Consider the following 27,188-nt stretch of genomic DNA (forward strand, 5'->3'; position numbering starts at 1 on the left):
CTGTACCGAATTAGGAAAAAGGATGTTCAAGTATGCTGCTCCCTCTTCTTGGAATCGGTTGCAAAATACTTTAAATCTTCGGGAGCTGGTTTCCTTGAATGTTTTTAAAGGTCGTCTTAATGATCTGGAGGCAGAAATATCTGACTGTAGATGTTTTAGCTAACTCGTATTTCCCCTTTTGATCGCTTTGTTGCTGATGACTTATGACAGATTCTGATGAATGGTTCTTTTTGTGATTCCTGTATTTATGTTCATTGTTGTTAAGTGTTTTATGTCTGAAACCCTGTAATTGTGCTGCTGCCTGTCTTGGCCAGGACGCTCTTGTAAAAGAGATTTTTAATCTCAATGAGACTTTTTCCTGGTTAAATAAAGGTTAAATAAAATAAAATAAAAATTAAAAAAGTACAATAAAATACTAGAAATGAAATGTTAAAGAAACAGAGCTGTGCAGTATTACATAAGCTTACATACATACAAACAGTTGGTGTTTACCTTAAAAATACATATTGAAAATATAACTTTGCTCTAAAAATATGAATACAGTTAACTTAGTCAAATATAAAAAAAAGTAAAAAGAATGTAAACATGTTTTTGTGTGTATTTTTATTTGTCCATGAACAGTCATATTAAGAGACAGGACTGCAGATCATGGTGCAGTGATACACAGATGTGTCAACATGCTGTGCTGTTCATGGAGGTTTTAAGCTGCTGGACGCTCTGTTTTGGGTCACAGCAGCTCACACAAAGTGCTGCCGTGTTGATGTTCATCGTTGCTGTGGTCATTTTTCATATTGTTAAATCATTTTTGTGTGTTTGTGATGAGTGTGAAGTTAGTCTCTGTGATGTCCTGGTACACTGGACGTCTGTGTCTGCCTTTGTGTCCGTCTGTCTGTCTATAGGGAGAGGAAACCAGCACTATATTGTAATTGTGAATGCCTACAGTCTTTTCACACATCTTAATCTTGGCCTCTTACTCCCAGGCAGGGACAGGTCCATGACCACTCTGGATGAGGTAGGTGTTGAGAGCACTTGTTAACAAGCTGCTTAGAAGTCATTATCAACTTTCGCAAACTTAAGTCGTCTACGTATTAAAATTGGCCTCTTCAAAGTCTGTAATGAATATCTTTTATTGTGTTTTTGTTTCTCCAAGGCTGGGAAAGGTCTCCAGAATAAATTCCTCCAGAAATATGTCTATATCTCAATATAGTGACATGCTTGTGCTTACAAGGAATAAACTCACAAAAAAGATATTGGATTTTACAACAAATGAATAAGAGGACTTGACACATACAGACATGAATTCATTTAGTTAAAAGGTCTTGCAAACACGGCTGGCTGAAGGTAAACATTCACAAGAAGCTGTCTCTCTTTCAGAATCTGCAGCACAATGAAAACAACAGAAACACTGAAGTCTCCCGCATGTTTCTTTTATAATCATTCTGTTGAATCGAGTGAAGACAGACTTGGTGTTTTTATGACACGCAGGTGTGTTTCTGTGTGTGTGTTCACAACATGCAGGTGATGATATTCATCCTGTGACTGAGGGAAGTTGGAACAGTGAGTCCACACTATGAATGTGTGCTGCAGTAGCATAGAGGAGATTTTCATTGAGTCTCTGTAATGTGACCATGTTTGGTAAAGCTCTTCAGGCACAGACTCTGACCAAGCCCCTTGACCGACTGGTGCACACACTCACAGACGTTTTCAAACAGACCTTCTCTCTGATTGTAACCACCCTTTCTGTCTTTACTATTCACATTCATATCTGTCTTTCATCTAAATTTCTGTCAACAGACAATTTAAAAATGTTAAGAAACAACAGCTGGTCTTATCCTGCCTTTGAAACTGTCAGCTGAGGAATGACACAATCAGTTCAGTATGCTTCTGTTCTGCTGCATGACACACATAATGTATGCAGGTCATTACTATGCCGACGTGTACCTGACTGACAAATATGAAATGGAATGAGATTAAGCTAAACACAAAACACTGGATAATTATCCTTTTTTACTTTACTTTAACAACCTTTATGTTAGCCAGATGTCTAACTTTCATTATGAAATTTAAAGCCAGCTAACTTGTATGTTTCAAATGATGTCACTATAGTTGTTTGAACGGATGTATTTGGATCAAGGAGTTTACAGCCGCTCAATCCCCACTGAGAAAGAATTAAACAGAGAACAGTTTTCAGATTCAAAACTGCTACACTGGGAGATTATTTAGAAATGCTCCCCCCTCTTCATGTACCGACTTTAAAACATTTTATTAGCAATTGAACGGCCTCTTTCAGTCATGATTTGCATATAAAGTTTAGAAAAAAGTGAACACTACTCCTTCACATAGGTTGTAAATAGTAATAATGACACTAATATTTGAATAAGAAACAACTTTTACATGATAATAAACCAAATCTCTTCCTGTTTTATATTACCATCCACATGGTGCCCCTATATTAACATTTCACAAACATTTTGACCAGCGATGATGCAAAGCCTCACTTTGCACTTGTGAAAAATGATGGGGGCCGTCCATCAACCATGTGCACACTGGTTTAATCCATCACTTTCTTTTTAACAAGAACTTTAAAAATGTTCCTTAAAAAACATTTCCAAAAACAAAATCCCACCAAACCCTAATTAACATGAAAAACTAACAACACTACTTAGTTTCTTTGTAACAACCATTTCCTATTTTTATACGATGGATTTGTATCTATTTGAGTTTTGGCATGAAGTCACATGACCTGAGTACTTGACTCAACCCTCCCTTCTGTGTTTCTAATGATGTCACATGTCCGTATCTCCCAGGATACAGAAACCATTTAAGTGTTAACTGGCAAATTTTCAGCAGACTGGAGTCCATTTACCTTTTACATATGAACATGGTAGTAGCAACTGCTCAGCATCGAACAGTCTTGATTTTCTGTATCATCCAATATTTCAAAGAAATGCTGATTTTGATGAAATTGCTTTATTTGATGTGGGTTTTTTTTTTTTACAGGATATAACAACAGGCCAGTGTGTTTTAGAGATGTAGAGACCCATGGGAATAATTGGCTCAATGATTGGATTATTTAAATACACTTTATGTGACAGCCCCACTGACATAATTGTTCAAAAACAGATTCACCTGATGAAAAGTGCAAACGCATACATACAAATAAGAATAAATATTTGCTGTTGAGTCAAAATAAACGAGTCAACAAATCAGTGTCTCTCGTCTTCAATTTTTATTGAAGAGAAACACTTTCAAGTAAGTCTCAGCTTCCTGCACTACAGTTACATGATCATTAGTAGTGGTCATTGTTGACAACAACATCCAAGTCACAAGGTAATGCTCAGACAAGGACCCTAAAGCCTGTAGGCTGTTCACATTTAAAATCTCCAGGAAACAAAGAAAGATCAGAACAAGAATTGCATTGAATTAAAAAGTAGACAAAGGAGGGATGGACTGTCACCAACTGGCAAATCATTCACAGAGAAAAAAAAACTTGCAAGGTATTTGATTATCAGCTTGTATGCAATTATTCCAGTCATTCTTTAACAAAATACTAATGTTCAATCCACTTTGTTCATTGTACAACTAGGGTTACACTTGAAATCAAAAGAAGACAAATGGGGTGAAAATAATAGTTGACTAAGAACCCCAAGTAACCTCAAGAAACCCGGCAGAATATACAGTTGGAGTACCAGATTGTGGTGCAGCTTTGTTATAATGTACCAAAGAAAGACAACATATCCTGCAATCCTAATCAAACAAGAGCAAATCAGAGGTCTAGTTAGTCCAGTGCATATCTGGTCTTAACACTTGATTACAGATATATACACACCTGTAAATACCTTTGTGATACATATATTAAAATATATTCATTATTTATTATAATGAACATTGGCCTCCCCAAAGACAAAGGCAATGTGGTTTCTAACCTGATACAATACAGGTCATGACCTAACAATAGCAGCCTTATCAAGTTCCTTAATTTTAAATTCATTCAGTCGATTTTCAGCTGCAGTGTGCAACATACTGCACAAACGTCGGGTCTCCAGTCCATTGACAACCAGTCAACACACTTAGTTATCAAACTGTGTGCACTTGCACCCGAAAGTAGTGTTGGTCTAAACTCTACTGAAAGTATAGGGCGCTCTCACAACATGTGCATGAGCATCAGTGTTCAGCCAGTTCAAAAAATAAATCCAACACAGTTCATTCCAGGTATTATCATTATAGAGTTATGACCGAACAGTACGTCAGTTTTTACGACAACTTTTCACAGCTTTGTGTTTGGGAGGGCAGAGAAATGAAATGCTAGCTTCATATCAGCTACCTGTAAATCTTCAAAGAGTTTATGCCAAAAGCTGGTTTCCATTATATTCTGATCACATTTGAAACTGTCAGCTCATTTTAATGCCACTAAATATTCTGTCACAACATTCATAGAGACATGCCCCTGTATTCATTCAGGAGAGAAAACAATTCAACACAAAACAGGCTCCCCATGAGGGATCAGCTTTGGATTATAATACTTGGCCGGATTAATCATTGTGCAGGCAAATTACAAAAATATATACAGAGTATACATGTGGAATACAGAGACTATAAACGCTGGATATTACATTATAAAGATCATGCTAATCCAAAATCTGGCTGCATCACATCCACTATTTGTGTAAAGGCACAAGATATGTAGCCCCTCCTCTGTGGTGACAGACAGAAATACAGGAGATGGCTGAGTTATTGCTCCACGGGGAGTGTGCTTTAGAGTTCCACAGTGAAAACACCACTAGACATTCTCAGACTATTATATCCAGCTAGCCAGCTAAAGATACAGAGAATAGAAGGAGACCTCCACCAATATTTGCATGTCCAAATAAACATCCCGGGGAGTTCTAACTGCAAACAGGAGAAAAAAAAAAGTTGAATTAATCTCTGGAAAAATGTGGGTTTGAGGAGTTAGAAAGGCTCCATTAGCTGCTAGTAGTGTAAAACAATCTTAACCTCAACAGAACTGTCAGGGGATGAGTTGCATTATGGGTGATGTAGGCATTACATTTTGTCCAAAAAGAATGTATGGAATTAAAAAGGCAAAACGTTTTTCAATACAAAGAAAAGAGAAAAAAAAAAAACATGTTCACATATTGCAAAATGGTGTTTCAGCTTTGCTTAAAGATCCTGCAGACAATTTATTTTGAAATTATTTTTGATTATTGTTGTTACATTTGATTAAATTCTTTTAACATTCTGGCAGAAATCAATAAATGAAATGCTTCGACAATAAAGAACATAATCTGGAATCTGTATCCTTTAAAGGCCTGAAACTAACCTGCTTAATTTCCTGCCTGTTTACCTGCCTGCCTGCCTGCCTGCCTGCCTGCCTGCCTGCCTGCCTGCCTGCCTGCCTGCCTGCCTGCCTGCCTGCCTGCCTGCCTGCCTGCCTGCCTGCCTGCCTGCGTGTGGACACTTTGCCCATGCTTTCTAGCGCAGGATCATAGCCTATTCTACCTCGTTCTGAAGTTGAATGAATTAGCAGTTCCACTGTATAATGTGGATGTTCTTACTCTTTATATTTTCATCACAGTTGTGGACGACGTGGATGACAACCCGACCTACAAATCTCCGGTTCTGCTACATTGCTATTGCAGGTCTGACAATGTCTTAGGCTTTTAATGCTAAATTGGTGGAGCAATCTTTGAAGCTAAAAAGAAACAGACGTAAATGTGCGAGCCTCTTCTCTGTACATATCTTAGTTGTTTGACCAAAGCCAAGTCTAAAACAGCTCTTGTATCTCTGTCTGTCAGGATATCAGCTATGCATGTAGTCATTAGTGTCTGCTGACAGTAGACTGAACCACAAGAAGTATTCATGAATTTGTGAAAACGTGTTATGCCAACTGGCACAGGGACGATGTGGTTATGTAAAGCGAGTTATTCATACAGTATGCAGAGGGACGTGTAGCTACTGTTTGTGTGTCGACTGTACAGACATGCAGGGAGAGAAACAAAGGAATAAAAAAGACATGCACTTAGTATGCTCTAAGAGGAAAACACATTAACTGCTTTGGAAGACAAACCCCTGTTCTGCATTGGATTAATGCAATAAATATTTAGATGCAATACATCTACCTTGACTATTCACAGAAGTATGCCATGCACTATGTAATAATATAGTTCACAGTAAACTAAAAAAAACATGCAGATTGCCACACATTGCTTTTGACAGTGACATCCTATTGTTGTCGCACATTGGTACATCCAAATTCTCTTCTGATTTAAAGTGTCATATTACATCATATTGCACTCCTATTGCTGTCATTCTGCCAAAGGAAGAGCACCATGTGGGTGTTTTAGAAGGGCACCAAATAAAGTGTATAGTTTGCACACTATGCTTTGCAAGAAAGGTAGCAGAGACCGATCATAGCAGATGTGTTTGTATTTACTTTATAATGCCCACTTCCTCAATGAGTTTGTCAGAGTCGGTGAGGAAAGAGGAGCTCAATATAGAGTTCAAAAAGCCTGTGGGTTGTACACTAACTGGACAAAGTTTCTGGAGAAAAATGATGCTGCTCGGTTTGACTGCCTTTACTGGGACATGCTCTGAACATGGGAAAAGGAAGAGGGAGGAAGAAGTTCCTCCAAAGAAGTGATGTCACAAATGATAAGGTTTTCAAACCTGAAGAAAATCTTTACAGTAAAAAGAAAAAAAAAAAATATGAACATTTCCTTTTGATGAATTGATTGAAGAAGTCTGTATGAGACAGGAGAAGAGGTAGAACAAAATGAAAAGTTCATGATTGATATTAAAGCCCTACTCAGTGAGGAAGAGCGTTACAATGACTGTAATGTGAATAAAAGATGTTTCCGTAGATGCGTAGAACTTCAAGTTGTGTAAAAAAAGAAAAGAAAATAAAGAGTGCAAAGTACAGCACAGTGATGCAAACACAATGAATACTGAAAGGCAAAACTGTCTTGTGAGATGCTTAGGATGTTGGAGAGTGTTTCTCTTCCCCCTGCATGCATTCTCTTTTTTTGATATAAAATCATGATTGTAAGGAGGTTGTAGGGGCATGGCTGGTGATCTAGGCAGGCGTCACTTGTTTCAAGGAGGCCACAGCAGGTGATACTGTAGAAGAGGCATTAAGGTGTTTTATTTGTCTCTTTTAGTGAGGTCTGATGAGTTTAAGACAAGAGCCCTATAGATTCTCAAACACTGTCTGGATCTGATGAAAGAATATTTCACTCTGTAGGCCACGTCTCCTCAAGTGTGGACGGAGAATTAACAAGAGAATAAGAAGCCTCCAGTTGTTCAGAAGATAATAGTGAGCAGGAGATGGTTGTCTTCTGAAGGGGTGAGCTCTGATAGAACTGTGATCCTGCTCCTCCACAACTATTACCTCCCCGTCTCTCATAGGCACTTCAGAGGGTTGGGCTTTGGCTGAAGTTGAGCATGAGAGGGCATGAGCGATGGTGGGAGGAGAGGCGGGTGACAGACAGGGTAAAAGTGTGCTTGGGAGCTTTACCTTGTCGTCCACAACCGAAAGCTATCACCCGCCAGGATACTTCATCCGTCAGTGAAAACACTGAGGCTGCAAAGGCTGATGCTTCACTGAGTCAAAAAGCAGAGTCCTTGTCCTATTTTGGGCTCAGAAGCCAGGGAATCTTAGCCTGGAGCACTGGTCGACACAGCAATCAAGGAGGATTGGATTGGTGATTTGAGGGTGGAGATTGGAGGGACACTGAGGCTACAGCAAAAGAAAGAAGGCTGTTCGGTTCCTGGATGTCCAGCCTCCCGTCCTGCTTTCGTCTGTGTCTACATGTCCTCTGCTCGGCATCTTTAGTCTGTGTGGTTGTTGAAGTGCTTCTTATCAGAGATAGATTCTGCCTCTGTTCCTTCTTTGCTCTTTCTTCCTCCTCTTCCAGTCATAACCTTGTAGCACCCACGGGCGATCTTATACATCCAGACAGTGTTTAAAATATCCAGGGCGATGCAGGAGGTAATCCATGCCACCTGGGCGCCAAAGCCCAGCCGCTCAAAGTCTTGGGTGCCAAAGGTGGCGAATACACTGGCCCAGTAAGACGGCATGACAGCAATGCGAACCAGGAAGAACACCAGTGACATCAACATGCCGTTTAACACCACCAGCCGGTGTGAACGGGGATACTTTAATGCCTCAAAGAACCACCTGGAGAGAGAGAGGGAGATTAAGACAAGTCAGTGAAATGTTGTTTGAAATAAGAAATGCTATCTACCGACATAACAGGACATTTCCACTTTTTACATTTATTTTTAGAACTAGCTAACTAACTTTAACTATCTGGTCTTAAAGAACTAAATCAACTCCTACAACTAGTGCCACCAAACAGGAATGTACATTTCAGTGTAATTTAAAGGAAAGTTTAAAGATTGTTTTCTCAAAATGTCATCGAATCCTACTGCAATCATCTAAAAAAAACGACATACCCTCAGATTAACAGAGTACTCAAAATAAGTATTCCTGAATAAAAGTTCTGAAAATAGATTGGCTTGTAATTATTCTCAGACACACACATTTCTATGGAAAACGTATGTATAAGTCCATATTACCTTGAGTCATTTCATTTAATGTGAATTTGTCATCAGTGTTCCCCTGATACAAAACTTGACTTGAATTTTTTCTGTACATCTATCAGAACACATGATTTCATTACACCGGTGTAAGATGGACAATAAACTGTGTCATTAGCATATACTGCATTGCTTTAAGATCTTAGTAAGATTTTCCTTTTGCAGTGTTATTTTTTTAATCTATTTTTGGGCTTACGTATCTCCTGTATTTGGACAGGACAGTGCATAGAGTAAGAAATCAGGAGAGAGTGGGGACTGACATGCAGGAGAAGAGCTACAGGTTGAACTTGAACCCGGGCCATCAAGTCAGAGGATTGTCTCTGTACAAGGGATACGACCTAACCGCTGGGTCACCCTCCCCCTTCTTTTGTGTGCATTGTCATGTAGGCTGACTCACCTTTGGTTCACAAATGGTGTGGACAACTCTGAAATGAGACGAAAGTTGGCAAAGTAGGGAAGCACACCACGTGTCTGCAAAGACCAAAGACATAAACACATTAACCAAGGACATGATATATGAATAATGTATTGATATTTGACTTTAGGTATATAAAGAAGAATTCATTCACTAAAACATTTTCATTATTTGATCTGCAGAACTAGTCTATGTAAGGTTTAAAGCTCTGGTTCTTGAGCGATAGACTCACCAGCACATATCCGTATGCATAGAGCGCCGCCAAGTGGTGACACACAAAAAAGCTGTCCCCCATGGTGCTCCAGTTACATGCAAGAAGCACAAGGTCTAAAGGACAGGGGGAAAAGGTTGGTCAGTGAGGTCTGGCAAACTGATACATCTGTTTGATGACGAGGACAATTATGTACACAAGAGCCTTTGAAAGCAAATAGCAGAGAATGCACCACTGGTGAAAAATATAGAGAACATTAATAGAAGACTATGTGGAAGACATTTAAAGGCAGACTGACTTGTGACAAAGTCAATCGTGCTGATAAGCTTTTATGTTTTTATATTTGTCTTTGACAGCATTGAATGAATATGTACATATCAAAGTGCAGCCCTCTTTTAGCTGACAATGCACTACAGTACTGTTTATCACTATCATTCACTTGCTTTGGCTGCTGCTGAGAGATTACAAACCTACAAGAGAAAAATACATGTAACTGTGGATATAACCTTTAATTACTTAATCAGTCTGAGGTACATTTACACAATGTTTCTACATTACTGGTATAATATATATGTATGTAGTGTATACATTTTTCTTATTTTACTAGGAGAACCCCTTTGAGATTAAAAATCTCATTAACAAGTGTGTCCTATTACTCACATGTCAAAGTTTAGAATTCCACATGTTCCTCTTAGCTTACCAAATGCTAATGATTAGCCTGGCAATGGTGTTTCACCTCAGATTCAGATAGAAGGCTTTGTTTGTAATGAATACATTGACTGACATGACTCATGGACAAAATGATCAACAGGACTAAAAACATACAGAGCTTACCATAAATCAGGTAACCACAGGTTATGGCTACATTTAGTTTGACAAGATTGGGGTCGCCCCTGTGGAAGAACAAAGAACACAAAATGTCAACATTATAACAAATTGTATTTCAATACATAACTGTAACAGTATGATCCACATATAGACTGGAGGAGAAGCTACAGACTATTCCGGATCCTTAAAAGGCCTCACAATGAATGAGTGCTTGTGAAACAATTCATTAATTTGAAAAAAAATAAAAATACAATTTGCTACAAATTAAAGTCACTTGACTCTCCCATAAGGCAAGATTATTTATCTAGCACATTTCAACAACAAGGCAATTCAAAGTGCTTCATAAACAACGGAGTGGTCATTCAAGCATAAATTTCAAATGTTGATGACTTTTTACATGGCTGGTTCTTTATTAAAAAGGACACGTTTGATCAGCAGCTTGTTTTTCTGAACATGACTAACAGCTCTTAAAGCAACATGTAACAGGTAACCGTTAGGTGTCCTTGCAAATAACATCTGTTCAAAATGACAAAGAAGGTGTCTCTGCTTCAGTACACATCCAACCCAGGTTTCAGTTACTAGTATCGTATAGCCAATGACTCACTGACTACTTGTGTAACAGAACCCCACCACACAAACACTGTACACACATACACACACATCTAGTACTGAATAATGGCTCACCTTACTGAGCAGGTGATGAATTTTGGTAAACCACTTTGAAATGTGTCTATCTACCTATGCCAGAGTGACTTTAAGTGAATTGAGTTCTATGAAAATATACTATCCCTGTAATAGACATGTCTAAGACACAACTCAAAATGTATTATCAGTGAGTATGCAACTCCATGAACCAATCCGGTACCACACTTAACACCCCCAAAAAATTTGAGGTAACCAGCGACGTTAGGTTAAAACTTCAATGCACTCTTTAACAATTGGTCACCAGGCCTCTGTTAAAAGCCCCTAGCCAAAGGGCAAACAACATTTCTGAGGAAAACCTTTCTAACCTAAGAATAAGCCAAAACAGTAATAATAAACCTCAAGACTGCAACTGGAAACTAGTTTTAAAATGGATTCAATTGATGTGAAAAACTGATAACAGTGATAGTGTAGTTTATAAATCTGAATGGTTATCAGGAGATTTTTATTTAATGAAGGTACCTTGTGCTAACTTGTGCATATGCACGTGTGAGATAATGATTCTTCTCTTACATCACCAGTGGTCAGGCATCTTGAACAATCAACCTTGTACTTTCTCTCTGATAATATATCTAATCTATTGCCTGTTTCACAAAACAGCCCTCCTCCTGTTAACTGATCAGTGGGATCACTTGACCACTGCAGAGACAGAAATGCAGCAAGCAAATAAGAGCCTGAGGAAAACATCCAACCTGACTGATAGTGTGGGCCAGAGAGAATGAGTCCAAAGGCTCCTTGATAATCACATCAGTGTGACCCAGCTTCAAGTTTATCAACATACAGTGAACCCTGGCTCATAACTCAATGTGTGGTTAACTTCATAAGGAGCTTTTTACTCTGTAAGTAATGATAGCCTTGTCTCAACAGCCTCAAAACAACATCCAGTAGTGGAACATTTTTGTTACATTCACTCGATTACAGACGTTTAATTTTCTTTATTGTAGTCAAACATTCTTAAGGGGTCTGGCATAAAGTGTGTGTGCAGACTCAGAGTGTCTGCTTTTGTCTACATGGAGACATTTTTAATAGATAGTCTCTAACAATTGTAATACATTAGTTTAAATAGTTTCTATATTTGCAAATTCCGATTCTAGAAAAAAAAGCAGCAACATGCGTGAGTATTCAAGTCGTCATTTCAGTCATATTTTACAAAAATGTGCTACATAATAAAGATACTGCTGTTGTTTATTGTTTTCTATTACTAATGAAAAATGAACAAAGTGAGGCCAAAGCTAAATGAATTCAGCATTCCAGTGCACACATTTTCTCCACAAGTAAAACAATGCAGAATTCATTGGCTTGAACTCAGATTTCCATCCACTACCTCTGCCATGCGTTTCTGAGCATGTAAGTAAGACATGTTGTTTATGTTTATTTACCTGCTGTTTCTTGAATCTGTTGGAGTTAACTATGAATTTAATAATGATAGTAATTGTATGTTCTTAGTTTGGTGATGTGTTTATAATATTAATTTGGAATATGTGTCGTTGATACCACAAAAACCATGGCTCTGGATTGGAAATAGATCCTTTAAAGTTTAAACTGCAACCCTGTCATCGCTTCAATTTGGGAGTCTTAAGCGGTCAGCCTTAATAACATGAGAAGTTTTGTACTCTGTACTGTCCAGGTACGATTCATTCATTCATAGAAGCGAACACTTCATTGGTAGTGCAAAGTCACAGCTTTGGAACACGATTATTTTAGGCCCATTTTGTACAGTGTACTGTAAATGGCTTCAAACTTACCTAAAGGTGCACTAGGGAGTTTTTGTAGAGAAATGTGAAAGTTGGAGAAGTGTACAGATTCTGTGGTATATGTCCATTACTCTCTACACAAACTGTCCTCAGAGGAAAATGTGGTCGCTGTAAGACTGTTTAAAGATAAAATGATGGGTGTGAAGTTATGGGGGTGGGCCCGCAACAGTCAAACTGTAACTCTCCTGGTAGCTTTTTAGCTCCAAACAGTGTTCCAGGGACCCATTTTTCCTTTGAATAAAGTTTGTGTATTTAGTTCAGAAAACATAGCATAGAATTGTTTCACTTCTCCAACTTTCAGATTTCACCACCAAATCTACATAGTGCACCTTTAAAGATAGTCAGTAGCTTAACCCTAAAACAAATAAAAAGAAATGTCTTACAGAAAGTATTGCTGCTCAATCATCCCTTAAGGGCCTCCATACATGTGTGGTGGTGACTGTCTGCAGAAACACTGTCCTAGTCTGCCTGTATTTTGATGTTTTATTTCGGTTGATACAGGGCGTTTATGGCCAGGGAGCTGATGTGTTTCCCCCAGCCAATGACAGGGCGCAGGTGACTTCAGGAGTGGATAAAATTCAGTGACTGGACGTAATACAAACAGGCGCATATGACAGATGTGGACACTGTGCAAAAGAAGAGAAAATATATCATAGTGAGTTGAAACGCCAAGAAAATAAAGCTTATTCGAAAGAAGGGTGAACCTTGTGTTGGCTTTTACCCAGTGACGCAGAGTTTGTTTGCTTTCTGTTGGACAGGATGGTGCCAAACACCGGCGGTTTGCTTGAGGTTGTGTGCTGTAGCTTGCAGTGTGGGTAATAAAAACAAGCAACAATGTTCACGCTACGTCCTGCAGTGAGTGTGGTGATGAGCCCAGGAGGAGGTTCCCAGTTTGAATGCTGTGTTTACGAGCCGCAATGAACAATGATACTGACGCCACCTTTAATTGATGATGTGTTGAAAAGACACATTTTAAAAGGGATACTTCACCCATTTGCATTAAGCTTTGTATCATTAGAAACCTGGTAGTATTTTTGAATGGTCGTGCATCCCACCCTCATTTTCTCCTGAGATGGGAAATCTTTGTATTTTTAAGTCTGAAAAGGAGCTTCCAGTGACGCAAAATGACGATTTTTGAGTCACTGGAAGCTGTTGTGGTTAGCGGGGTGAAACTACGACGCTAGTTCCTCATATTTTCGACCCCTGAAGCTACAGACCAATCACAGATCAGTGGGTGGGAACTCACTCCCAGAATCCAAACTTAACGTCCGCCATATTGCTTGGAAGATATTCTAACAGGTTCAATGGAGAAAGCTGATAATGGCGAAAAAATATAAATATAGCGGCGAGACGGCTGCTGCCGACAGGCCGGTCTTGTGTTTTGGCGTGAAGTATCCCTTTAAGAGATGCTTAAAGCCTTCAAACTTCATGTCAAAGCCGTTTTACTTCACTTCTGTCCTTCTACAGCTCTGTGTTAAAATGTTGTTGACAGGTCTGTGATGAAATGTTGTTGACAGCTGTTGTACTGTGTTCTCATTTTTAAAGTCCTTTCATATGACTTGTGACACGGCAAAATCTGTTAATGCCAGACTTTGACAACAGGACTTTGTGTGGTGGATTTTTTTTTCTAGTTCTGTGGTAACATGCTTTTTACAATGAAACAGAACATTTTGCAATTTGCAATTTGCAATCGCCTCATGTGCTTTGGATCATTGAATAACATACATTTACGATTTACGTTAAGAGAGTTTTTTTAAAATCCTACTTGGAATGCACATACAGAAAGGCTTTACATTAAGAAAGTGTTTAGGATACATATACAAGAGTGTTTTGTATTTGGCCTTGTATCAAAGATTTTGACTTAAAAGGTAATACAAACATTCAAATGTTTAATAGAAACCAGTTCGACCTAAACTCAACAGGACCTTGAAATTTGGCCCCTCTCTGTCCTCCAGTGGCCCTGCTCATGTTCATGTTCAGCTAAGCCAATCAACAAATGCAGCAGCAGAGGCGGGACAGTTGGTCACGGTGCTTGTTAACTGAATGGATTATGATAACAGCCTGGGTTGCGCTGCCTGCCAGAGTGAAATGTTGAAATAGCCCAAGCAGCAGCTGAAAACAATGCTGGCTTCTCACAGTGCGGCCTTGGCCACTCAATCACTGTATTGAGAGCATCAGAGGGAACAATGCTGCTATGTGACAGCTCTTAATCATACTGTAATACAATTAGATTGACTGGAGAATTTATGCTTACACCAGTCTGGTGTTGCAATGGGATGGGCCTCAAGGCATTAGGAGACTGTTGTGGACTGCTTGTTGGCTCGTTTCCTAACCAGGGGTATAACTATTTGGTTTCCATATTGAAAATAGATTTTAAAAATGACCTCCTTTATCAATTTCATAACAAAACAAAAAAATGACAGACATTTCTCTCAGTATTTCTTTCACTGATCACAGCATATCTTTTGGACACAGCACTTTCACTACCAAGTCCACAAACAACAGAAACTAATAACTGTACGATCCTATACCCATCCTCAGAAGTCCAACAATAACATCATAATTACCACATTAAAATGCACAAAATAGGGGTAAGGGTATCCATCTGAATCGTTCAAATGATTATGGAAAATAAAATCTCTTGCAATATTCCTGATAACTTCAACTGTACAATCCAAGATAAAAAGCTGCTTGTTGGTTTGTTTGCTAAAATAGAAATGACTGTTGAAAGGCAAGACGCCAAGTGTTGAAAAACCCATCTGAGAGGCATATTTTGAATACTCTAAACTTGGCAAATGAAAGCCCACCAAACCTGAATCACATCAGCAAATCACACATCTTTATCTGTAAATGCTACATTTTACAACGGCTTTATTTGGGATATCCAACTAGTGTTTAAATAAGTTCATACACTCACTGACAAAACCGTGCTTAAATGTTTAAATTAAAAGACTGAATCAAATTGTGGACTTTCGTGTGCATGTGAACAACAGATGTAAAATACATGTATACACAAAAAGAGGCTTTGGTAGTAGGGCTTAGTATTTTTTGCACCTTAACACTCAGTAAGAAAGGCTGTTGATAGGGGGAGGAGGGAGGGAGCCCCAACTTTTGTCCCGCCTCTCTTCTCCCTCTTGACCCCCCCCCACCAACCCTTGCTTTCTCTTTTCTCGCCTTTTTTTTGCTACATCAGCGCTGCTTGCCAGGGCCGACAGACAGACAATAAGGGCGAGGGAGGTGTGCTGCATTGATTCGACAGCCTGGGATGTGGGGTACAACACACTAGAGGCTCATGGAGGGCTGGAGGTGGGGGGCACAAGAAGAGAGGAGGCAGAGGACTAGGCTACTGTTGTTTACTATAAAAAGGAGCCTTGTTTGAGGGTTTCTTGTCTGTTTGTAAGAGAGACAGAGAGGAAGTGTATCGTAGTGAAAAGGAAGAGAGATAAAGGAGACAGAAGGGCAGTGAAGAAGGAGAAGTGAGAGACAGAAAAGCTGAAGAAAGATATTTTTAAAAGACTGATTAAGAAGTATGAAAAGAGAGATAAATGGGAAGTGAAATTACCATTTCTCTTCCTCAAGATTCAATGATGCAAAAAACACAGTCAGCATGAGTAGAGAGAGAGAGAGAGAGAGAAGGAGGGAAGCTGAGAGAGAGAGAGAAGGAGGGAAGCTGAGAGAGAGAGAGAAGGAGGGAAGCTGAGACAGAGAGAAGACAGTAAAGACAATAATCAAACGCAAAATCCACTGGATCTACAACTCTCTGGAGGCTCTGCTGACACATTAGATCCATCCTCCCCCTCACATTCTTTCATTCTGATGAAGGGAGTGCCTTCGTCATCCCTCCAAAAGGTATTAACTACCAACCCTGGCAATCCCTCACTACCACCCACCTCTCATATTCAACCCTTCATATGTTTCCTCTCTTACCCTTGTGGGTAAGACATGGCTTTCGGTCTAAAAAGACAGATGTGACAAGACAGGTGTCTCCTAAAAGCGCCCCAAGCTTTCACACTTATGCCTGCCAAAATGATGAGGCATAATGTTAAAAAATGTTTTTGCCTATTTGTAAGTGCATTATTGCATTTGTGTTTATGGGGTTTAGTAGGAGGGGAAAAAAAGAGCAACACAATGTTTCAACCAATTTTTTTCTTGCATGTAAAGTATAATCTATAAGAGGGACCCACTTTGTAATGCAAAGCATCTATTTTAGATGCTGGTGGGAATTGGAAAGAAAAATGAGTGATCGACTCACTCCAAGACGATGAAATTGTTGACACAACAACAATTATTTACTGCTGATTTACTGAATGACTGGTACTATAGCTATCAGCCCCCTGCTGAGCCCGCATGGGAGAGATACTGATTTTTAACATCAAGGTGTTTTATTTGATGTTCTTACCAGTCTTAATTACAGGGTGTTTTGTTTTAAAGAGGAAACCTCTGTGAATAATCAACCTTTCAGTTGATGAACACGGAAGTAACCAAAATAAAAAACTGGCCCCTCATTAAAAGAAGAGAGGCAATTTTTTCATTTTGCATTTCTACTTATACATTGAATCCTCCAAGTATGATGTCAAAGGCACAAAGCAGGAACATCACATACACACGCACATGGAAAATGCGCACACACAAAGCGCTATTCCGTCTTGCTTGCCAACATGAAAAATTGCAGAGTCTCGCCTCTGTTACACACTGCAGACGAAGCATTAATATCCCGTCTTGACTGACAATATACTGGTGAAGTTCATATAATAAGAAAACTGTGAAAATGTTCTGTTTTCTGTAATTTAATTTAAAAGTGAAACTTTCATATAATTTAGATTCATTAGACATAAAGTGAAATATTTCAAGGCTTTTCTTGTTTTAATGTGGATGATTGGGGCTCACAGCTCACGAAAATCTAAAATTCTATATCTCAAAATATACAATAATTACATAAGACCAATTTAAAAAAAGATTTATAATACAGAAATGTCAACCCTCCTGAAAACTACATTAATTTATGCACTCAATACCTGGTCAGGGCTCATTTTGAATGAATTACTGAATCTATGCGGTGTGGCATGGAGGCAATTAGCCTGTGGCACTGCTGAGGTGTTATGGAAGCACAGGTTGCTTTGATAGCGGCCTTCAGCTCAACTATATTGTTGAGTCTGGTGATTCTCTCTTTCCTTTTTACAAGGCCCTAAAGATTCTCTACTGGGTTGTGTTTTTTATGTTTTTATGGACACATTTTTCCTTCTGTTCCGCTTACCAGACAGGGTCCGCGTTGACTGCATCATCAAACCGCAGGATGAACAGACAGAACAGCCCCACAATCAAGGCGTGCACAGTTGACACCAACCTAAAGTAAAGAATGAGACAAACAGACAGAAGTTAAAAATAATTAACATCAAGACAGATATACATGATTTTATTTACAGTCAGTACATGTCTGCTCATGCCTCCATACTGTATGTTATTATCACTATGGATGTTATTAATTGGCACTATAAAAATAAAAATTGATTGATTAAAAGGTTGACGTATAGACATGCTTATACATCCATGTGATGGTTTTTTCCTTTTGTTAATTAGGCCTGGTAAAGCAAACCCTTGACCTCTGGTCCCTGAATATGGACATATAAACTTTTTTTCCCCCACTTTCAGATGTCAGGGAGCCCATTTCTCACCAAAATGTATTGGTCCAAAAACTGTAAACTAAGCCGAGATAGAAAGGAATTATGTAACTCAATATTAGGCCGGGGAGGCAGAAGCCCTGCAAAGCGCACAGGAGCGCGGCCTCTGTACAGTGCCCATGTTAACCATTTGGGCTGCGAAGACAGAGCGCAGCGATCGTTTCAGCAACTTTTATTTTCTCAATGTGCCACGGGTGATTCTGGGAAGAAAACCCTGTCACTGCTTTGCACCCCCCGCTCAAACTAATTGTATTACCTGCAGCAATCACACAGCAGCAGAAACCAGTGTGAGTCTCATTTGTGCAATTACACAAGAAGCACATGGAGTAGTCATCCTCCCAATGATTGCAGAGATCCATCGCAAAATTATTTCAGAGGCTAGTATTGAATTCTGTTTCCTGTGGAGAGTTTCCTCCGTCCTGTCAAGTTTATATAAATGCAATTCTGCTGCTAAACTAAAACCGCTTGCTGCTGTGGCATAACTGTGCACATTGAAGTGTTTAAAATTCTGAAACAGCCTCTTAGATCATAAAAGTATATCATTAAAGAAAACACAGTATACAAGGGCTTCATTTGTTTCAGATCCACTTCCTGTTGAAGTTGAACTAATCAATAAAGTTATTTTTGAGAGGGGGAATAGTAGAAAAATGTTGATGCCTGAAGCAGTGAGTTTTGTTGACTTTACTGTGGCATGTGTCATATTACTGCATGTCACTATCTGTAAATCTTCATGTACTATGTAAGTTACTAGCCACATATTGTCCTGGGAGCTTCTGAGCGCTCGTCTCATAGGTTCCTCTGGATTGTGGTGGATACGACCTGCTGCCATGATTTTCAGTGATTTTTGTAAATTCTCTGGTTATTAAATGTAAATAAATATCACTGTTTGGGTTGACAGTTATACGTTTTGAACATAATGGAGGCCCAGAAGAAGAAAAATCAGAAGAGGAGGAGGAGGAGGTTAATGGGAAAGAGACAGATCTCAATGTGGACATCGGAGACGCATATTAATACCAGGTGTAAATGGAAATGGTCAAGCGCTATCCGATAGCAATCTTATCACAGAAAACTTATTTCCTGTGATATTTTCTGCCAGGTATATGAAGGGGGTCGACTACTTCTTCAAGCTGGATGTCCCCCCACTTCAAAAATCATTCAGGCACCACTGCTCTGGAGTGGTTATCAGGGCCACTAAAGAGATCCTCCAGAGGTTCAGTGGCACTCATTTCTCCTCAACCAGAATCACAGAACATTCACTGTCACCACACAGCCTCTTGGGTGCAGCACTCACAGTCCACAGGCTGCAGCTGCTGACCTGAGTTCATGTCTCTAAATATCAACTACTGTATGAGTAGATGTGTCCATCAATACTGCTGAATCAGAGTCTAATTACAGAGTCAAAAATGGACCAGACACATTTGGATGAACTGGGCTAAATGAAGTTGGGAAACAAGGTTTATAAATAGCTTTCTGTGTCATCAATCCCATAGCAACTATTTGGTTGTTGTTTTTAGTATGATGTTCAATTTAAATGTGGGTAAACAGGAACATACAGCTTAAAGGAAGACAATAGACAACAGAGACAACACTGAACAATCCAATACTAGAAATGCAGTCCTGCTCCTTCTTTGGAAATGCTTTCTCTCTCCTCTCCTAGCACTCAAGTCATAGTTACATAAACAACTCACTGACACACTGAGAGCTAGCTGTTATGTAACCCAAGTCCACTCGTGAGTGAACCATCAGTGTCTTGCCTGTGATGTCTTGGACTATTCCTTGGTCATTTAGTTCAACCAGGCTTTCAAATGTGTACGGAAAAAAAATACATAAACTAGTTGAAGTGAGGATAACCTGTAGGCAGAAAGAAACAAGGAAAGAGATACCATCTGCCAACTAAGTCAGTAAAAGATATGCAACAACAAATTATTGGCCTGTGACCCCCCCCCCCCTCCCTCCCTGAAAGTTTTGCTTGAAATTCAAAACCATTCTGTGATTCACTAGCCATTGAAATCACAGCTGTGAGCTATGTGGGATGATGACGGGGTGCCAGAGACATCAAGATCCTCAACATATATATGAGACACTGTAGCCTTAAGAGGTCACATGTTCAGGATGTCACAACTTTGTAATTATATACAGCCTGTATGGAGGCATTTCTCTGCACGTAATGTTCAAGCCAAAGAAACAAGCAATACATAACTAAGTGACACATCAAAATGTTGTGGTGTAAACAACCGCAAAAATGTCTCATCCATCCAATACCTTTGTTTATGTCATCATTTCTGAGCTTTTTAAACACTGTTAAGAATTGTGTGATACAAACATTTTTTAACTGGAGAGCAAAAACAGCAGGATCCCACAGGAGCATGAGCAAACATCATAAATCCATATATTACACATTAAAGTAAAATCAGAGATTTGCTTTCACACAGCAAATGTCACATTATGCATCATAGGCTAAAATGAATTTTAAGGCTGCATGTCATATCATGATTGGCTTACAGCCGCTGCCAAATATGAAATAAAGTTACATAGAACAAATGAAAATATATCCAAGGAAGGAAGTGGATTTTAACAGTTGCAACTAGATATCAATCTATTAGGCCTGTGACTGTGTTTGTATTAATCCTGAACTATCACTGTTTGGATGACTACAGAGAGGCTAATACATTTTAGGCTATCTGCCCATTTGAAAATTTTGTTTTCTTTCCCCCTCTTTTTGTACAATGTTTACAATCAGCTTAAGCCCAGTAAGGGGGCCACTTTGCCTAGTGTGAGTGCGCCCTAAATCAAGCTATTCTGTTTCAATTTTTTACTAAAAGGAGCAATATGCAAGTTATATTTACTTACTTAAATCATAAAATCACCTTACTATATGATCAGACATTAAGGAAACATGTTATGCTGACAACAATGCAGCAATCAGCATGTCCTCGGCTAATTTTCAATTCTGGTCCGGAATGGTCTGTATATGTTCTGAGCAGAGAAGGGAGGTTTGACGGCACCCCCACACAGCTGTTTTGGATGCCCCTTGGTTTGCCAGATATGAGACCAGTTATCACAGTGATAATGCAGCAATGGAAGCGAGCAAGCAAACTGGTTCAGATATACAGTAACAGTGACTCTACCCGAGCTTAAAAGCCTCTGCATTTTGTCTCATAAGCACTGTGACCAGAAACATAGTAAAACTACAATTATTTTTGGAGATGCTTTTGAAAAATGAAGAGAGGTTAGAGAGCACAAAGGTTTCAAGAGCTGGCTAAACACTAAAGCTTCCATGTCCATGACATGGCAACTCACATGAGCACAAACTCTAGGGAGGAGGGGGCAGGGGGAGAGAGCTCTCTACAATGTTTTGAATTTCAACTGCAGTACCATTTTTAAAAGCTACGTGTCAGAGTTACATATTGCTCCTTTAAGCTATGTGCCTTCTGTATTGTATATGTGCATACGTAATATCACCATCATACATACGGTAACCTTAAGTTGCAAAGGAGAATATGAATCAGTGAGCGCAAAAATAAAAACCTGCAACGACCAGTCGACTTCAGGCAAAATGTGAGTGATCAGATTCGACTATGTAAATCCTTAGTCTGGGACACCCCTCAAGGGTATTAATGCATTGTCCATGTATTAAGGGCTTATCTAAGAGGTCAGATATTGCCTGCTGATTGCAAATGCATGGTATAAGTACATACAATGACGTGTGTTTTTCATTACATTTCAGGCATTTTTTTGCAATTTTGTTTCTGCAAACCTTTATACCGTAAAGACAATAAAAATGTGATTTATTGTGCAGCCCTCTTATTTTAATGCAACTTTAAGGAAATGGGATGGAAGCAATAGTCTGGAAATACAAATATATTTTAACCCCTTTTCTTTCATACTCATCCAGACCTTAAAACTACTTAAATCAAAATCAACTGTTAGAATAAAATACTGGTATTTCCCATATTTCCTTGATTTGTTTTTGCTTATTGTAGAGAGCTTAAGAGCATGATATGTGAAACGTTTATTTGGCTCTGAGCTGGGAAATTATGAAAGCTTTTAACATATTAGAAATACAGAAGATGGAGAGAAAGATGAAGAAATGAATAGAGAAAGACAGAGAGAGAGAAGGAAAGAAAGAAAGTTACATTTCCGCATGATGATCAGATCAATCTGTTTGAACATGCACAGGTTAGGTGCCCAGAGCAGGGGAAGGATAGCATTCCTGTTACTCACCTGGAGTTCCACTCTGTGAGCTTTGTGGAAGGCAGACGTCCATAACCTGGTGTGATGGCTGTGGAGAGCAGTGGGCTGGCCACTGAGAAGAGAACCTGGAAAACCACAAAGCTGCCAGCTACCACGGTCAACTCTCTCGTCTCCATCACTCACCTAAACGCAACAGATGGAGGGAGGGGGAGGGGGGGAGGGGCAGGATAAAGCGGGGTGATACACATCGAAAGGTTCAATCAATGACTGTCAGCATTGAGGAGGAATAGCTCTAGGAGTGTGGTGATGGAAGTGAGGGTGAAGCAGAACCATCTTTGGTTCATGCTATCCAGAAGACAGAAAGGGGAAAAAAAATTGAGGATAGCGAGGATATGGGCTGCCTAATGCAAGTGACATGTGGGCTGTAGACAGGCAGGGCACTTCACACAGGTTAGAGAGAAGATGAAAGAGGGGAAAACTTAAGGTACATGTATTTAGGTGCAACACAGGAAAAAATAACTTTGTAGGTGTCATGAAAATAGCACAGAATTTAGATAAGGAAGAGAAGGTCTCTTAATTTTGCATAATTTGCAAGGGGATTACAGTGGCGTGTTTAGGAAACTCATCACTGAGGAGAAAACAAAGCTGAGTGAGGAAAACACAGAGTTTCATCTTATGAGACAGAGACTGTATAAGACAAAGAAGCTAACAAATTACTTTACTTAAACTAATTGATCAATTGTTGCAGCCCTGCTTGGCGTCATTCCTCTTTTCTTTTTCTATTTTGCTGAACAAAAAAATCTTCATCCACCTTTTTTTTTTTTTTTAAATTCAAACTTTTCAACTATTGATAACAGCAAACTATTCCACAGCTGCACAGCTACTATAACAACGACAGGGAACTCAAAAAATGTCACCAAGTTCACAGGAAATGCTAGACACTTGAAATGCACACTAACAATGACCTCTCAGTTTTTCCATTAGTAAAACTGGCTATTACAACATTCTCTATCCACACGGGTCTGGACTCTGGCCTGATAATGCACTGGATTTCTAAATCGAGGAAATGATGCAAGCCATTTTAAACCACTCATTACAGTAGAACCTGATGATTAGGATTGAACAAAGTACAGATTACACAACTGTTGATTAACAATGTAGCTACAGATATTGTAATGGGTTTTTCTTTGCAAAGAAACCTACAGAAGTATGCCCAAGGGAAGCACATGACACTTCAGGCATGTAGCCTACATTAAGTTCTATTTTAACTTGAACAGGTCCAGTGACATGCATCACACTCTACAGTAAAATGCAAGGAAACAAAAGCACGAGAAAAGCTTTTAGAGGAAACAGACTACCTTACGTCAAAGTGCCACAAGCAAAACCCTGTGAATTTAAATACTGCTATGAAGATAACAGCTTTGCTTAGAGGTCCTCGAGGCGATCTCAAAAACAATTCCCCGCTAAAACATCTGCAGAATAAAATCCAAATGGATTTGTTTAAAAAAAATAAAACATTGTGTAACTATCAAACACATATTTCCCTCATATCAAACTAGCAGAAAGAAGTGCCTCCCGATATGTTGTTTAGAAAAACTGCCATGTTCAGCTCAGGAAGCTGAGGCTGACAACTCTTCACCACTGAGTCTCTCATTGTCCCCAGAAGCAGCTCTGCACATTCCCAGGCCACGTTGATCATATGCAGCATGTGCCTGAATAATTCATTGGCATTCTTCACCTGGCAGGCTGGTTCACACTGCCCCATGAGAGGAAGAAGAACACAGCCTCTTCACTGCAGCTGACAGACAGACAGACAGAGTAGCCGGCTGGGACACAAGAGGTGTTCTTCCGTCCACGTTTTGACCTTGTTCAGCTGGAGTATCCTGCCACTGTCAGCAAACCACGACCCCGTGACATATCGACCAAACACAAATAATAGCGGTTCAATTTTCCCCCAGTTCTTTTGGAAAACTAAACCTGCTCCTGTCTACCGCATTGCAACACAAGACCATCGGATTTGATTCCCTCTGTAAGGCACAAACCTTGGCAAGCCACATCCCTGCAGGCAGGTTGGGTCATGACATGAATACTGATAAATAAATGGTCATTATTGTTGTTATAAGCCGATAAGAGATGTTAGCATTCAGCATAAAGACAATTGCATAAACCTAACACTCCCATTTGGGAATACTGTGCACAATGCTCATGAGCAAGTGGCGCGTACAGATCATAACAGAAGGCACTATGTTAACTAGAATTAGCTTACTCTCCTTAGCAAGCCCATTGACATTTTGCTTTTGCAGGAGGTGAATAAGCATTGTTTAGCACTGCGGACAGTTTGGCACGGCGAGCAACGTGTCAAATACGGAACACATCGGCTACATTATCGCTGTAAATAAAACTGTTTTACAATATAAAACAAGCTGGTTCAACGAGCTGTTCTCACATTTTACAGCAGGGAATTTCAGAGGGGGGGGGGGGGGGCAAAGTTGATGGCTGAAAGTCTTAAGGACTGCTACGTATGCTGTTGTTGTTGCCTCTGCCACCGAGCAGCCAAGAGGGGCTGTTGCAGTCTCGAGATTTATAAAAACCATACAAAAAAAACCCCGTGTACGATAAGCCCAAACCCGTGTTGTTTCCAGTTACGGAGGAAGCTGTTCGCATGGCCCATTTACCTGCTTTCCGTCGCATAGGTCTGTGTTGGCGGATAAGCTCCCGTTTAGCAGCCGTCTTCTCCACTTTCTTTACAACTTGACGTTAGCTAGCAAGTCGGCTAAAGTGAAACAGCCCCGCTGCTCTGGTTGTGTGTGTGTGTGTGTGTGTGTGTGTGTGTGTGTGTGTGTGTGTGTGTGTGTGTGCTACCCTGCGAAAAGAAAGGGAGAGGAAACAGGCTCCTCTGCTACGCAAACAGTGTCGTGTGTCTAAAAACCACTGCAGCGATGAAAAATGGCTTTCTTCGCAGTCTATTTCCTTTCGGCCATGTGTTTATGCTTATGAGTCCGGTGTAAAAGTTTTTTTTTTTTTTACTCGTTTTATTTTGGCGTTGACAGCGAGGACCAACCGGTGACGTCGACACGTACCCACCCCCCCCTCATGCACACGCCCCTGTAGGCAGAGGCTACACCCACGAGGAACAAAGGCCCCCCACAGCAATGACAATAGTAAAAAAAAAAAAAAAGAGAAGAAAGTGGACTCCTCCACTCAGCTCAATCACACATTAGCGTGTATAGATAGTAAGGTAAAGCTTGAGTTTACATTGTTATGTTATATGGGAGCCCATGTTCGTCTGTATAAAGGTGAGATGAAACCGTAACCTTGGTGATACCCGTTTGGAGCCATTAGTCATGAGATTAAAAAATAAACCATAAATATTACCAATTTAATATAGTCGTGATAATCAATATGTGATAACAAAAGGGTTTTTAAAGGCAGTCTTAAAACCCATTTATTCAGTCTGTAGTGTTTTATATCAATTCAAATCTTAACCGTATCGTCTTTTTTATCCTACTACAATTTTAAATATTTTCCTCTTATGTATTTATTTTAATATCTTGTTGCTTTTATGTGTCGTATTTTATTGTATTTTATTTTTATACATATATTTATTTTTTGAATTCTTATTGGTGTGCATTAGTCTCTCAATGGTTTTATCAATGATTTTATAAACTACTTTTCGTCAATAACTTTTCTGCACTCTTGTTAAGCACTTTGAACTGCAATTTAATTTGTCTGAAAGGTGCTATATAAATAAAGTTTGATTGATTGATTGATTGATTGATTGGTTGATAACAAGTCATGATAATGGAAAGTCATAATTGTATGATCATAATGTTATAAGTCAGAGGTTTAATATAATTGAAAGTAACTGGTGAGACTGATGTCAATAGGCCTATTATTTTTAGATGGAAAACCACATAGTATGCCTAATTCTGATTAAAAAAAAAACATGTATGTGATTTCTTTGATTAATTACACCAGGCATATTTTTGTCCACCTCCTTTCTAATTTTTGAATATAAATGGTCATCCTTCAGTTCAGGCTGAGAGAGGAGAAATCAGATAGCATGAAGAGATATTCATTATTTTTTCTGGGATTGTAATTTATGGAACTTATGGAACTGGATCTCACCAATCATATCTAAATAGGAGTTAGCATAACACACAGATGCCACTTAAGTCACCTATAGAATGTGGAATGCAGTGTGGGAGGAAATGGACACACCTGAACTCATGAGACACTTTGACACAGAGACAACAGACCAATCTTCCTTGAATGCAGCACTTGTCATAATGCTAAGAAAGTCGATGGGGGTCATTACAACCTTTAAATAAGTTGTTTTTATTCTGGTGTGTGTTGTTCTTAGTCATGTCTGACCTCTTTGTTCTTCTCAGTTCTGAGTCACTGAGAACAGTGATACGTTGAGTCAAGGTTGTCTGTCTGGTTCCAACACACACACACACACACACACACACACACACACACACACACACACACACACATGCACACACAAAGAGGAACAATTTTATCCCACTGAAACTAGCATTTATATAAATGTCTAGTTTTATTATTCATATTTTGTGCGTAGTGGAGAAGCTTGTTTGTGACACCAAGAGCTCAAATGGCCGGCTGTCCAAGGTTAAGATGATTACAATTCATTAGAAGACAGTGACAAAGACGGTGGATTAATAAAATGTTGTTCTGGGTCTAGCACTCAATGCAACATGATCAAAATTGGATTATGGTTCAATCCTATACTTGTTTTAAAAAAATGAACGATTTAATGTGAAAATTAGTTTTAAACAATTCAT

At 39.3% G+C, this 27,188-nt stretch overlaps 1 protein-coding gene across 1 annotated transcript; it reads right to left on the reverse strand.

The window, feature by feature from the left end:
- Positions 1 to 2,954: 2,954 nt before the first annotated feature.
- Positions 2,955 to 25,409, reverse strand: tlcd4b (TLC domain containing 4b). The gene is made up of 7 exons (XM_061027337.1): positions 25,056 to 25,409; positions 22,411 to 22,563; positions 17,763 to 17,852; positions 10,059 to 10,117; positions 9,246 to 9,340; positions 8,996 to 9,069; positions 2,955 to 8,176 (listed from the first exon to the last, which is right to left on the reverse strand). The coding sequence occupies exons 2-7, from the start codon at positions 22,554 to 22,556 to the stop codon at positions 7,828 to 7,830; spliced, it is 813 nt and encodes a 270-aa protein (XP_060883320.1). The 5' UTR covers positions 22,557 to 22,563; positions 25,056 to 25,409; the 3' UTR covers positions 2,955 to 7,827.
- Positions 25,410 to 27,188: the final 1,779 nt, after the last annotated feature.

The sequence above is a fragment of the Labrus mixtus genome, chromosome 20, assembly GCF_963584025.1.
Source record: "Labrus mixtus chromosome 20, fLabMix1.1, whole genome shotgun sequence".
Classification (NCBI taxonomy): Eukaryota; Metazoa; Chordata; class Actinopteri; order Labriformes; family Labridae; genus Labrus; species Labrus mixtus.